General features: G+C 44.3%; 1 protein-coding gene across 3 annotated transcripts in view; it reads left to right on the top strand.

The window, feature by feature from the left end:
- The window catches only part of cecr2 (CECR2 histone acetyl-lysine reader), a 146,829-nt gene extending 135,528 nt beyond the window's left edge, over positions 1-11,301 (top strand). For all 3 annotated transcript variants that reach the window (XM_070901642.1, XM_070901643.1, XM_070901644.1), the window contains 2 exons: positions 7,357-7,453; positions 10,830-11,301. In XM_070901642.1, the coding sequence (XP_070757743.1) occupies positions 7,357-7,453; positions 10,830-10,835 (103 nt within the window). In that variant the 3' untranslated portion in view covers positions 10,836-11,301. The remainder of the gene's footprint in view (positions 1-7,356; positions 7,454-10,829) is intronic.
- The last annotated feature ends 2,302 nt before the right edge of the window (positions 11,302-13,603 follow it).

Raw genomic sequence — 13,603 nt, 5'->3', positions numbered from 1 at the left:
AGTTGAATAACCCATTCACACTCTATGCCCAGACGGTCATATGAAGAATGCTCACTGAAGTTGGACAGAACACCTAAGGGCAGTCTATGGCTCAACATGAGGGGAGGAATGGTGGAGGAAAGGAACATGATAAGAAAGCATGGAATGATGAAAAGCTATTCCACCCATATAGACCACTCCTCTGTAGACTACATACAATCAACTACCCCATCATGAATTCTGCTCCGCCCACTAAATCTGAGGGATAGTTCTGTGCAACAACAGTTAATTCCCGAAAGTTAAATTTCAGAAAGTTCATTGATCTCAGCTCCATTATTCAGTTCTGACCTGCCGTCTTCCCCAACAGTCCCCTCTTTATCATACATGTTAGCTGTTCATGTTTTGTGTGAAGAGCCAGCTGTCTTGGCTCTGTTCGCTGAAATCGATTGGCATGTTTTAAGAACATAGCAGGAGGAGGCCATTTTGCTCCTCGAGCCTGCTCCGCCATTCAATAAGATCATGGCTGATCTGATCTTAGTCTCAACTCCACTTTCCTGCCTGTTCCCCATAACTCTTGACTCCCCTGTAGTTCAAAAATTCTCTCTCTCTCCGCCTTGAATATATTCAATGACTCAGCTTCCACAGCTCTCTGGGGTAGAGAATTCCAAAGATTCCAATAAATGACACCAGTCCACTCTCTAATGCCGGCAGTACAGTCAACCCTGGAGAATTGAGAGGTTTTTTTTTGTCCTCTGATGAAAATAGTGTCAGGGACAGAAAGGTGAAGAAAACTGAAGGAAATCAGAAGGTTGCAGTGGAGATCAGAGGATCTGAGAACCAACGGAGGAAGACAAATGATTAGAATGGCACGAATGATCTAAAGTGCTGGAGAAACAAAACTTGAATTGTACATGAGTGACATTTGGAGTGGATCGGAAGGGGAAGCAAAACACATCATTGAAATGGAAGACCACCGGAATCTGCTGATGACAGAACAAAACAACTTGTATTTATAAAGGATCTTTAACATAGAAACATGTCCCTAGACGCTTCGTGGAGGTGTGAGAAAAATTGGACACTGAATCAAAAAAGGAAAAGTTGGAGGGTCGGGAGCGAGGGATGCCCAAAAGCTTAAGGAAAAAGGTGGGTTTTAAGGGGGTCTTAAAGGAGGAAAGGAAGGTGGAAAAAAGGGGTTTACAAAAGAAAATTCACAGTATTGGGACCTAGGTGACTGAAAACACAGCCACCAATGGCAAAGAGGCCAGAGTCAGAGAACCAGAGACCAGTTAAGGAGGGGCGAGGCTATGGAGGGACAAGCCTATGGAGGGACAAGCAATCTGATAGCACCAAGGTAGTGGAGGGGTCAAGAAAGCTTGTGGAGAGGTACACCACATGTGGACGCTGGTCCTATGTCTATGGATGATGTCTCAAAGGGCAACATGTAGATAAGTAAGAGGAGGGGTTCCGTGGATGGATTGTTGGCGAACTCCAGTGGTTATTTGTTTTGGAGTGAGAATAGAAGCTATTGCTGGATGCTGGAAATATGAAATAAAAACAGAAAATGTTGGAAATACTCAGCAGGTCAGACAGCATCTGTGGAGAGAGAAACCAAGTTAACATTTCAGGTTGACGACCTTTCATCAGAACTGGAAAATATTAGAGATGTAACAGATTTTAACCAAGTACAGAGGCACGGAAAGGCAGAGTGGTGGGGGGGGGGGGGGGAGTGGGGGAGGGGGGGGGGGAACAAAGGGGTAGATCTGTGATAAGGTGGAAGGCAGGCTTTATGGTCTACAGGGCAGTAGTGATACCTGCTCTCCTATATGGCTCAGAGACGTGGACCATATACAGTAGACACCTCAAAGCACAGGAGAAGTACCACCAGTGCTACCTCCGCAAGATCCTGCAAATCCACTGGGAGGATAGATGCACCAATGTCCGTGTTCTCGCTCAGGCCAACATCCCCAGCATCGAAGCACTCAACCAGCTCCGTTGGGCGGGCCACATTGTCCGCATGCCCGATACGAGATGCTCTACTCGGAACTCTTACACGACAAGTGAGCCCCAGGTGGGCAGAGGAAACATTTCAAGAACACCCTCAAACCTCCTTGATAAAATGCAATTTCCCTGCAGGCATCTGGGAATCCCTGGCCCAAAACCGCCCTAAGTGGAGGAAGAGCATCCTGGAGGGCACTGAGCTCCTCGAGTCTCGTCGCCGAGAGCATGCAGAAATTAAGCGCAGACAGCGGAAGGAGCGTGCGGCAAATCAGTCCATCCACCCCTTCCTTCAACCACTATCTGTCCCACCTGTGACAGAGACTATAATTCCCATATTGGACTGTACAGTCATCTGAGAACTCGCTTTCTGAGTGGAAGCAAGTCTTCCTTGATTTCGAGGGACTGCCTATGATGATAATGGAAGGCAGGCGTGATTAACTGGCAAAAAATTTACTTGTCCTTCTTTCAATTTAGTACACTGCATTTGCTGCTCACAATGCTGTCTGCGCTACATTGGGGCGACCAAATGCAGATTGGGTGATTGCTTTGTGGAACACCCCCAATTCAGTCTGCGTCATATCATTGTAATTCTCCACCCCACTATGACCTCTGGTCTTCCAGACTCAACACCTAGTTCAACAATTTCAGATTATAACCACTGCTCCCATTTTTGGGACAGCAGTTGCTGGGAATGAGTCCACTCAGAATTGCTTCCACTCAGAAAGTGAGTTCTCAGATGACTGTACAGTCCAATATGGGAATTATAGTCTCTGTCACAGGTGGGACAGACATGGTTGAAGGAAGGGGTGGGTTGCGAGCCTGGTTTGCCGCACACTCCTTCCGCTGTCTGAGCTTGATTTCTGCATGCCCTCGGCGACGAGACTCGAGGAGCTCAGTGCCCTCCAGGATGCTCTTCCTCCACTTAGGGCGGTTTTGGGCCAGGGATTCCCAGATGCCAGCAGGGAAATTGCATTTTATCAAGGAGGTTTGAGGGTGTTCAGGTGCAAGGCAAAAAAGGGTGGTAATGGGCAATAAAGGAAACAAAAGATGGGTCTGGAGGAGCTGAAAATGGCAAAAACAGACTCATTCCCAGCAACTGCTGTCCCAAAAATGGGAGCAGTGGTTATAATCTGAAATTGTTGAACTAGGTATTGAGTCCGGAAGACCAGAGGTCATAGTGGGGTGGAGAATTACAATGATATGACGCAGACTGAATTGGGGGTGTTCCACAAAGCAATCACCCAATCTGCATTTGGTCACCCCAATGTAGCGCAGACAGCATTGTGAGCAGCAAATGCAGTGTACTAAATTGAAAGAAGGACAAGTAAATCGCTCTTTCACTGGTAGGAGTGTTTGGGGCCCTGGACAGGGAAAGGGAGGAGGTAAAAGGGCAGGTGTTGCATCTCCTGTGCTTGCACGGGAAAGTGCCATGGGATGGGGAGCGGGTGTTGGGGGTGATTGAGGAGTGGACCAGGGTGTCTGGGAGGGGGACAGTCCCTTTGGAAAGCTGGAAGGGGAAGACATGTTTGGTGCTGGAGCTGGTGGGGGGGGATGGTGAGGACAAGGGGAACCCTATCGTGGTTCTGAGAGGGAGGGGAAGGGATGAGAGTAAAGAGTGCAGGATATGAGATGGACACAGTCGAGGACCTTATCAAACACGGTGGATTGAATTCCTTGGTTGAGGAATATTGGAAGCATTGGTATGGATGGTGGTGTTGTCAGAACAGATGTGAGGGTGACAGAGAAACTGGGAGAATGGAATAGAGTCCTTACAGGAAGCGGGGTAGGAGGAAGTGTAGTCAATGTAGCCGTGGGAGTTAGTGGGCTTAAAGTAGGTGTCAACCAATATCTCTCTCCAGAAATAGAGCTAGAGAAATGAGGGAAGCGAAGAGTCAAAGATGGACCGCGTGAAGGCAAGGGAGGGTGAAAATTGGAAGCAGAGTTGATAAATTTCCAGTTCAGAGTGAGAGCAGGAAGCAGCACCGATAGTCATCAGTGTACCAGAAAAAGGCGAGGGAGGTGTCCTGCTATTGCTAGAGATGCTCTAGCTAGGATTGGATAGATAAGAGGGAATCCATGAGGCTCCATGGGTCATCAGCGGTAACAGAATTGTACACCATCACAAATCTGTAACCTTATGGCCCAGCACATCCTTACTACATCTTATTCAATGCAGATTGTAGAAGAGTCAGTAGCAGCACCAGGTATCAGCCTGTTAAACCTAACGCACGGGGCTACACAACACTAAAAGCTGCAGGCTATAGATACAATTAAGTGGTCCCACAACCACGCATTAGAGCAGAGCTCGATCGCCCTACCACATCATTCGAGAATGGTGGCAGGTAATTAAGAGGAGCAGGAGGCTCCATGAACATTCTTGTCCTCGGCCATGATGGAGCCCAGCACGTACATGCAAATGTGCTTGTATCTTCAGACAAAGTGCTGAATGGATGATTCTACTTGGCCTCCTCCTGAGGTTCCCACCATCATGGAATCTTGGCCTTTATTGCAAAGGGGATAGAGTATAAAAGCAGGGATGTCTTGCTACAGTTATATATGGTATTGGTAAAGCCAAACCTGGAATACTGCATACAGTTTCTATATTTAAGAAAAGATCTACTTGCTTTGGAGGCAGTTCAGAGAAGGTTCACTAGGTTGATTCTGGAGATGAGGGGGTTGACTTATGAGGAAAGGTTGAGTAGGTTGGACCTCTACTCATTGGAATTGAGAAGAACAAGAGGTAATCTTATCGAAACGTATCAGATTATGAGGGGGTTTGACAAGGTGGATGCAGAGAGGATGTTTCCACTGATGGGGGAGTCTAGAACTAGAGGCATAATCTTAGAATAAGGGGCCGCCCATTAAAAACTGCGATGAGGAGAAATTTCTTTGAGGGTTGTAAATCTGTGGAATTCGCTGCCTCAGAGAGCTGTGGAAGCTGGGACATTGAATAAATTTACGACAGAGATAGACAGTTGTTTCTTCATCATCATCATCATCCCAAGACTGTCCCTCAGAATCGAGGAAGACTTGCTTCCACTCCTGAAATGAGTTCTTTGGTAGCTGAACAGTCCAATACGAGAGCCACAGACTCTGTCACAGGTGGGACAGATATTTGTTGAGGGAAGGGGTGGGTGGGACTGGTTTGCCGCATGCTCTTTTCGCTGCCTGCGCTTGATTTCTGCATGTTCTCGGCGACGAGACTCGAGGTGCTCAGCGCCCCCTCATACATATTCAAAAGGGAGTTAGATATGGCCCTTATGGCCAAAAGGATCAAGGGGTATGGAGAGAAAGCAGGAAAGGGTTCTGAGGTTGAATGATCAGCCTTGATCTTATTGAATGACGGTGCAGGCTTGAAGGGCCGAATGGCCTGCTCCTGCACCTAATTTCTATGTTTCTATGCACTTTCTCCACTTAAGGCGGTCTTTCGCCAGGGTCTCCCAGGTGTCAGTGGGGATGTTGCACTTTTTCTGGGAGGTTTTAAGGGTGTCCTTGTAACGCTTCCTCTGCCCACTTTTGGCTCATTTGCCGTGAAGGAGTTTCGAGTAGAGCGCTTGCTTTGGGAGTCTTATGTCTAGCATGTGAACTATGTGGCCTGCCTAGCGGAGCTGATCAAGTGTGGTCAGTGCTTCAATGCTGGGGGTGTTGGCTCGGTTGAGGACACTAACGTTGGCGCATCTGTCCTCCCAGGGGATTTGTAGGATCTTGCGGAGTCATCGTTGATGGTATTTCTCCAGTGACTTGAGGTGTCTACTGTACATAGTCCATGTAACCGATAAGGGAATAAGGGGTTATGGGGAACGGGCAGGGAAGTGGACCTGAGTCCATGATCGGATCAGCCATGATCGTATTAAATGGCGGAGCAGGCTCGAGGGGCCGTATGGCCTACTCCTGCTCCTATTTTTTATGTTGTTAATCATAGACACCAGCTGATATAGCTCACTCCACGCCATATTAAGAAATGGCTATCTGCATTGGATGCGGCAACGGCTATGGGACCTCACCGCATCCTGGCTTGTAGTGCTGCAGTGCAGAGCTAGTGGCTTCTTCATAAATTAAGATGAGAATAAAGATGAGAAACCATAACAATTTTTTTTTAAACACAAAGCACATCAAATTGTTGAGCCACTCGGAATTCTCAATTAACAGTTAGGAGCTCTAAACTTTGTCCATCGTCAAAATGGAGCAGCATTCCAACCAAGTCTAATTGTTTCCAGAGGATGAAGCATACATGCCAACCATCCACATTTATTCAATCCAATCAATTCCCGATCATATATTTATTCAAAACAGAAAAATAAGATGGATTTATGTTGCATTTCCACTTCTGAAGTGTGTTTCCCGCTGTCATTATAAGTTTCAGTACTTTTAGTGTGCCGTTATACTGGGCCATGCTTTTGGAGTCTGGACTTTTTAATCCATAAAAACAGGTTTTGGAAATTCACTTCAATTATGTTGGTAGTGATTTTGAGGAAAGCAGAAACTATCAAGGGATCTGGATTTTGTTTGTTCACATTATAAATAGAATATAGAGACATTGGAGAGGGTACCAGAATGATACCAGAAATGCGAGGGTATACCTATCGGGAAAGGATGAACAGGTTGTGTCTGGTTTCACTTGAAAAAAGGTGGCTAAGGGGTGACCTAATTAAGTTCTTTAATATTATGAAAGATTTTGATAGAGTGTGTTTCCACTTGTGGGGAAGAGCATAACTAGAGGCCATGAATATAAGATAGTCACCAAGAAATGAAATAGGGAATTCAGAAGAAACTTCTTTACCCTGAGAGAAAGGAAGGAAGAAAGAAAGACTTGCATTTATATAGCGCCTTTCATGACCACGAGACATCTCAGCGCTTTACAGCCAATGAAGTACTTTTGGAGTGTAGTCACTTTGTAATGTGGGAAACAGAGTGGTGAGAATGTTGAACTCGTTATCACAGGGATTGGTTGAGGCAAATAGTATAGATGCATTTAAGGGGAGGCTAGAGAAGCATCTGAGGGAGAAGGGAATAGAGGGTTATACTGACAGTTGGATGAGGAAAGACAGGAGGAGACTCAAGTGGAGCATTAACGTCGGCATGGACTTGTTGGGCCATATATCCTGTCTTGGGCAGGAATTTTTTCCCTTTTTGTCCATTTTTCGGGTCTTTGGTCAGGCTTTAAAAGCAGCGGCCTGAAGTGAGGCTGAGGCGGCGGCTCCCTCGCGTGAGGGAGCCGCACAAGACCCGATTAAGCCCCGAAATTGCCTTTTAAAATATATATATTTTGCTCAACAACTGCTGAGAGTGCATCTGTCTCCTGTCCTTGAATTCAGGAAATGCACATTTACCAAATTGGTGTGGAAACATTAGTGAGTTTATGTTGCTTGGTTTTAATAGAATGCCTGTACAGGAGCATCCGTATCAGAAATCGGTGTCAGGAGCTGAAATGGGGAAGGAAGTTGAGCAGAAGATGCCTACTTCATTTGCTGATCAGGTGAGTCATTCTTTTTGCACAATGTTTGGAAATACAGCAGAGGTAATTTTATTCATTTTACTCTTGCAATTTAATAAATATGGGATGCAAAGTTTGCATTTGTATAGCATCTTAACATAGAAGAACATCCCAATGCAGAATCAAAAATTGTATGTCAAGTCAAAGAAGGAAGTAGTATAAGGGGTGACTAAAAATTTGGTCAAATAAAGTGAGTTTTAAGGCTGGTCTTAAATAAGGAGAGACAGGTGCCAATGCAGAGGGCTTTAGGGAGGGAATTCCAGATCTAGAGGCCTAGGGTAGGATACGGGCAGCAAGTTAATTCCTGTGTTTCTGTGGTTTTAAATATTAGTTAAAGGTGGAAATGAAGGAATTGTTTCCGATTATTAAACACTGAAGTGAATCTGTTTTGGGAATACGATCATCCTGATCCTGTTCAGCCCTATTCTAGCAGTAATTTCTAAAGCTTTGAAAGAAAAAACTTGCAATTATATAGCACCTTATCGCATCCCCAGGACATGTCAAAGCCCTTCATATGCAGTGAACAACTTTTTGAAGTGCAGACACTGCTGGTGTATTGAAGTTTGCTTTCAAGTTATGTTAAATAAGAAAGGCGTGCATTTATGTAGCGCCTTTCACGACCTCAGGACCTCCCAAACCACTTTACAACCAGTGAAGTACTTTTGCAGTGTAGTCACTGTTGTAATGGGACTGATTGGGATAGGCTTCCCACTCACTGGGGAAACAAACAACAGATTTTTTAAAAAGATGGTGGCCGGAATTTTCACATTGCAGAGGATGTGGGTTTGGAAGTGGGTCGGCAGTCGTAAGAACACAAGAATTAGGAGCAGGAGTAGACCATTCGGTCCTTCAAGCCTGCTCTGCCATTCAATTACCAAAGCATGTGGGGCTCTGACTGAGGGGGAGGTAAAGGGGGTTCGGGGGGGGGGGGAAAGGAAGAGAAGTGGAAGCACTTTGAAAGGAGCCCCCACTTCCATGTCCGCTCTCACTATCATCCCTATCATGGGCCACCCGCACCTCCCTGCTAGCAAGGAGCTGGAGAGCACCTTGCTGCTCGTCAGTGGGGTGATGAACGCCCAAGTCTACGTTGCTATGCCTTCTAGGGATGAGGCCAATAAGAGTCTGCAATCTCTTGCTCACAGCAAGCATTTTCTCATTCAACTGGCACATTAGCTGCTCCATGCAGAGGTGCCCATCCTTTCCATGGAAGAGTAAATCATCGCTATTGCCTGCGATATGCTGCTGCTCATGTTGGAGATGGACTTCTCCATTCTCTCTACAATTGCACACATCGCGGCTGGAAAAGCTGCCAGAGCCTCACTTCTCTCTTGTTGCTGCTCCTCCAAGATCAACCTCTCTGTCGACGGCCCCCGAGGTTCAGCATCTGTATCCAGCTGAGCAGAGCTTGGACATCCTGCACCCTCAGGTGATGACTCTCCACTGCTGTCCCTGTCTCCACCATCTGCTCTTGCTCACTTGTGATGTGTGAGACACCAAGTGACAACACTGCTCTATGTCTGGCAGGACCCATCGAGGTGCACGTATCTGCGCTGGTGCTGGGTGCGCGTGCACTCTCAGGGAATGGAGCTTCCTCTAAAGAGTCGTCTTCTTCCTCCAGCTGGACAGTGGGGGGAGTGGGGGGGCACTTGATGGACCTGTGGGAGAGAAAAAGACACGAATTAGACCTAATAAGGTGTAATATTTCCATTACGCACATGATATTTCACTGGCTGCTGACATCAGTCCCCGTGAGTGTTGTATGCCATGTGGGATATTGAATTCTGTCACCAGGTAGCTGGGAGGTCCCCGTCTCTCCATCTCCCACCGGCAGCAGCTCTGTCACTCCACTTATTCCGAGAGCCTCCTCCTCTGCTGGCAACAAATTAGTGCATATTGGAGGGTCACCTCCGGTCCTCTCCTGTTCTGGGGTCTCTTCTCCTGCAAGGAAGGGAAGAAGAGAACTTTGAGTGAGAGTGATGGAATGAGTGTAAGAGTTGTATGGGCTACATCTGTGGAGGGTGACTCTGGGGAAGTGCCATGTCATTGCCAAATGTCCTCCTCCCGTGGCGTTACTTTGTATGATTGCATTCGGCTGAGGGTGAGTGTCAGTGGTGGTTAGTCAGTCGGGGTGTGAGTAGGTGCGGAGAGAGTGAGTGGTGCACCTTACAAGGTAGGTTGGTGTGAGGCGTGACATGCAGGAGTAGGTTTTGGAAGGCAGAGTGATGGGGTTGGGATGACCTGCACATCAGGGGTGTAGTTGGCTGTGACATTGTACTCACCTATCCTGACCTCATGAGATCACGAAATCTCTTGCGACACTGTATCCTGGACTGGCTGACAACATCCCTTCTGCTCACTTCTTGTGCGATCTCCAGCCATGCCCTTTTGGATTCAGTGGCTGGTCTCTTCCTGCCGCTACCAGGAATAGAACCTCCCTTCGTGCTCAGATTCCCTGGACCAGGACTTCCAGGGAGGCATCCGAGAACCTGGGTGCAGCCTTCTGCCGCTGTGACTCCATCCTTCCTTATACCCTCACAAAAGTCTTCTATATACAACAATAGCCACCTCTCCCAACATCTGTATGCCTCCTCCAACAACCTTCAACTGTGATGTGTGCAAGGTTCCTTCAAATATCTGAGCAGAAAGCGAGTCATCAGTGATGTCATCAGACCCACTCCATTTAATTGGCCAGGAAATCTGCTTGACTGTTTCAATTGAGTTAAACGTGCAGTGCGGAACGCACTGTTGAAAACTTGGGGATGGCGGTCCACTATATGGCCCGCATGCACCCGCCCCGACTTTGAGATGAAAGTTCCAGTCAGTGTGTCTACAATAGATTAATCTAGAGACTGCATCATTTGTTCATCAATTTGAGCACAAGCTTTTAATTTATTATTGTTACATTCTGTGCTATATAATTAAAGCTAATGACATCTTTGCTAGAAAATGGATAAAGACCCAATCTTGCCAAAAACAGATTTGGTGCGATTATGGCTTCAAGGGTGAAATAATGCAGCATGAACATAGGGTTATACAAAGGAGTTACTGCTGATGGGTCTTGAAATTGCAGATTGTATTTTAAAATTAGAAATAAATAAACCTATTACTAGTGATTTTTTTTTATAATGACCAGAACAAATAAATTTGCTGTCCCTTTGTACTTTCATTTATTATTTCTAACAAAATTGCTCTGTCACTGAAAGTATTTAATTGCTATATAAGTGCTAAACAGGCTTTATCCATTTTTATTTCTGTGGATATTTTTTTAAATATTGATAACTGCTACTTGGAAGAACATGTTAGCTATTCTTCATTTGTATTGGCTGAATGAACACTGACGTCCTTTTCTATCCCACAGAAATGAGCAAGATGGATGATTGCAAGTGGAGCCAAGATCTAAGAGGACATTGTTGTGACAGCATTTCAGTGTTCTAGTTCAATGGGTAGATGCAATTTTTCATTTTTTTTAAATAGGTATTATGAGAAACTCAGGTGTAAAAAATGTACTTTAAATTGTAGCATTTCTATCTGTGTAGGGATTTGGTTAAAACTGGTTTACAAGAATAAATGATGATGCCTTTTTCTCTAGTCTGTTGAATGTATCTATGAACAGGTAGCAGCCAAGTAAGCAATATCTTATGGATGTAGCACTGCAGTAAGATACCCAAGCATCCTTTTAACAAACTGAGAATCATTTTGGAAATCTGTGGAAATCAATTCTTGTTACCAATACATACAGCCACTGTTTTTTGTGATGCAGTAGTTTAGTTGCAGGGTTGCAAGCTTTTGTTTCTATTTTGTATAATTTTTCCGTGCTTTATTCTATAATGTTACAGTTGATACACTAAATTGTTGACATGAAAACCATTCTGCACTGATGCACAGAATGTTTGTTGTTCTGCATTTCTTTGTTTAAAATTGTCTTGCTGTTTTTTTGTAACATTTGATGTGTTCTCTGCTGCTGAAATTGTAATATTTAATCGTCAGTCTCAGGTTTGCTTGCAGTGACTATACCACAAATACTGAATCCCAGTAAGAAACCCGAGACAACACTAAAATAAACTTTATTTTATTTAAAATATTTGATACAGGTTCACCAGCAAAACATTTTAGTTCCTGTACTGTATAAATCAACCGAGATAAAAGATAGGGTTTAGACTACAGGTTGTTTATTGCCGTTGGATGCAATCAGCAGCTCTATGGTATTACAACTTCAAAAACACAGTTGATATCAATCACAGGTTGTACATGTATAGTTTAAAAAAAATAAACCAGTTAAGTTGTTGGTGTAGGTACTGGCATTAGTCAATTAATTTGTTTGTTCCCCCCAGTCAGCCACCTCCATTTTCATTTTGGCTCTCACATGGGCAAATTAATCTATTACAAAGAAATTATGACTGGGCATATTATGATGTATGTTGCCGTTGTCCTCTCTACTGCCCTCTTGTGTACTTGTTAATCAGTACAACTAGTGACCACTGAACCCCATCAGTCAAGGGATGTTTGCATTTAATCCTTTGAGTCAGCCTGCAAAGCAGCTAGATGAGAGGAATGTTTGACAAGATGGGGCATGGTTCATTTACAAAAAACAAAATCTGCTTTTAGCTCCAAACAGACTGGTTTCTGTAAGAATACCTAAGCTTGAAGTATATCATCAATGTGTTAGCTATGCCACCCCACCATCAGCTGGACAAAATATATTGAGGCAAGGGTAAAGGCGGCAGCTATGGTTACCTTGGGATTTCCCTGGGCTAGAAAGGGGCAAACCAACAAGGGGTCCCGGCCCTGATCACTGTTGATCAGCTCATTGCTGGAAAGCTCATGTGTGAGTGGAACTCATTGAGGGCAGGTTTGGGCTAGGTTATGATGCTGCTCTCAGTTAAAAGCCTGTTGACATGTGATGTTTATACTCTTAAATGAAAAATTGCCATTTTTGAGGTACCAGAGAACTGCCAGCACGCATGGATCAGTACCCCAGTACAAAATAAAGAACTTGTGTTTAATTAGTGGCTTTCACATCCTTGTGATGTCCCAAAGTGCTTCACAGCCAATGAATTACTTTTTAAAAATGTAGTCACTGTTGTTTTATAGGCAAACATGGCCGTGAATTTGCACACAGCAAGATCCCACACACAGCAATGAGATAAATGACCTTTTTTTTTAGTGATGATGATTGAGGGATAAATGTTTGCCAGGACACTGGGAGGAACTGTTCTTCTTTAAACAGTGACATGGGATCATTTATATTCACTCAATCCAGGCAGACGGTGCCTCAGTTTAACGTTTCATTCAAAAGACGTCACCTCCAACAGAGCAGTGCTACCACTGAGCCAAGCTGGCACTAATGCCAGCGCCTTCGGGAGAGCGGCGTAGAAATTGAGAACAACAAAAGTGCATTGGACCCTGTTTCTCGATTTCTGTCTCTTTTTTTGCAGCTACTTAAGTTGCTTCCAAAACTCTGGAAAATCTATGCAGCAATAATCCCATTTATTTCTTTTATTAAAGTCTTGCTGTAGCATATTAATGATCCCATTGTATAAAGGATATTTGTCTTGTCTGGAGGCACCCACTTAAAACACTCCAATAATTGTTGATCTTTGATCAGACCACATGGTTTTAGCCATTTTTTAATTCTATAAAAGACAATAACATACCTCAGACTGTCAGTCCTGCAGTCTTCCACCAAGTCTGCACTAGCTACAGCCAGTATTTTACTCTTGTCCAAGGCACTAGATGCTGGGAAACATGAAACCTATTTATTTGTACTTTATATTTTGTATATGTTGAAATTTTTTAATGAAATGCAATGTCAAGTCACTTTGGTTACAGTTGTGACACATACCTCAGTTGTTCTGTACTAGGGCCCTTATTATGTAAGAAAACATTTTTATTGTTGCTTGACTGACATAGATTATTTTCCATATGAATTTACTATTTTCTATATTGTACATACTTAGAATAAATGTTTGAAAATCTCAGTCTATTGGAGTCTATCTGTATGTCATGGGGCAACAAAAAAATTATTTAAATTAGCAATTTAACCATGTGTGTAAAATGTAACTCGTTCACTATTCTGAGTAAAAGTACAGATTGGAGTGATTCTTAAAACTGAGGTACAGAAGACTATTAAAT

The sequence above is a fragment of the Pristiophorus japonicus genome, chromosome 15 (assembly GCF_044704955.1).
Source record: "Pristiophorus japonicus isolate sPriJap1 chromosome 15, sPriJap1.hap1, whole genome shotgun sequence".
NCBI classification, from domain to species: Eukaryota; Metazoa; Chordata; class Chondrichthyes; family Pristiophoridae; genus Pristiophorus; species Pristiophorus japonicus.
The sequence above is the reverse complement of the archived record's forward strand: the minus strand, read 5'-3'. Positions and strand labels throughout refer to the sequence as shown.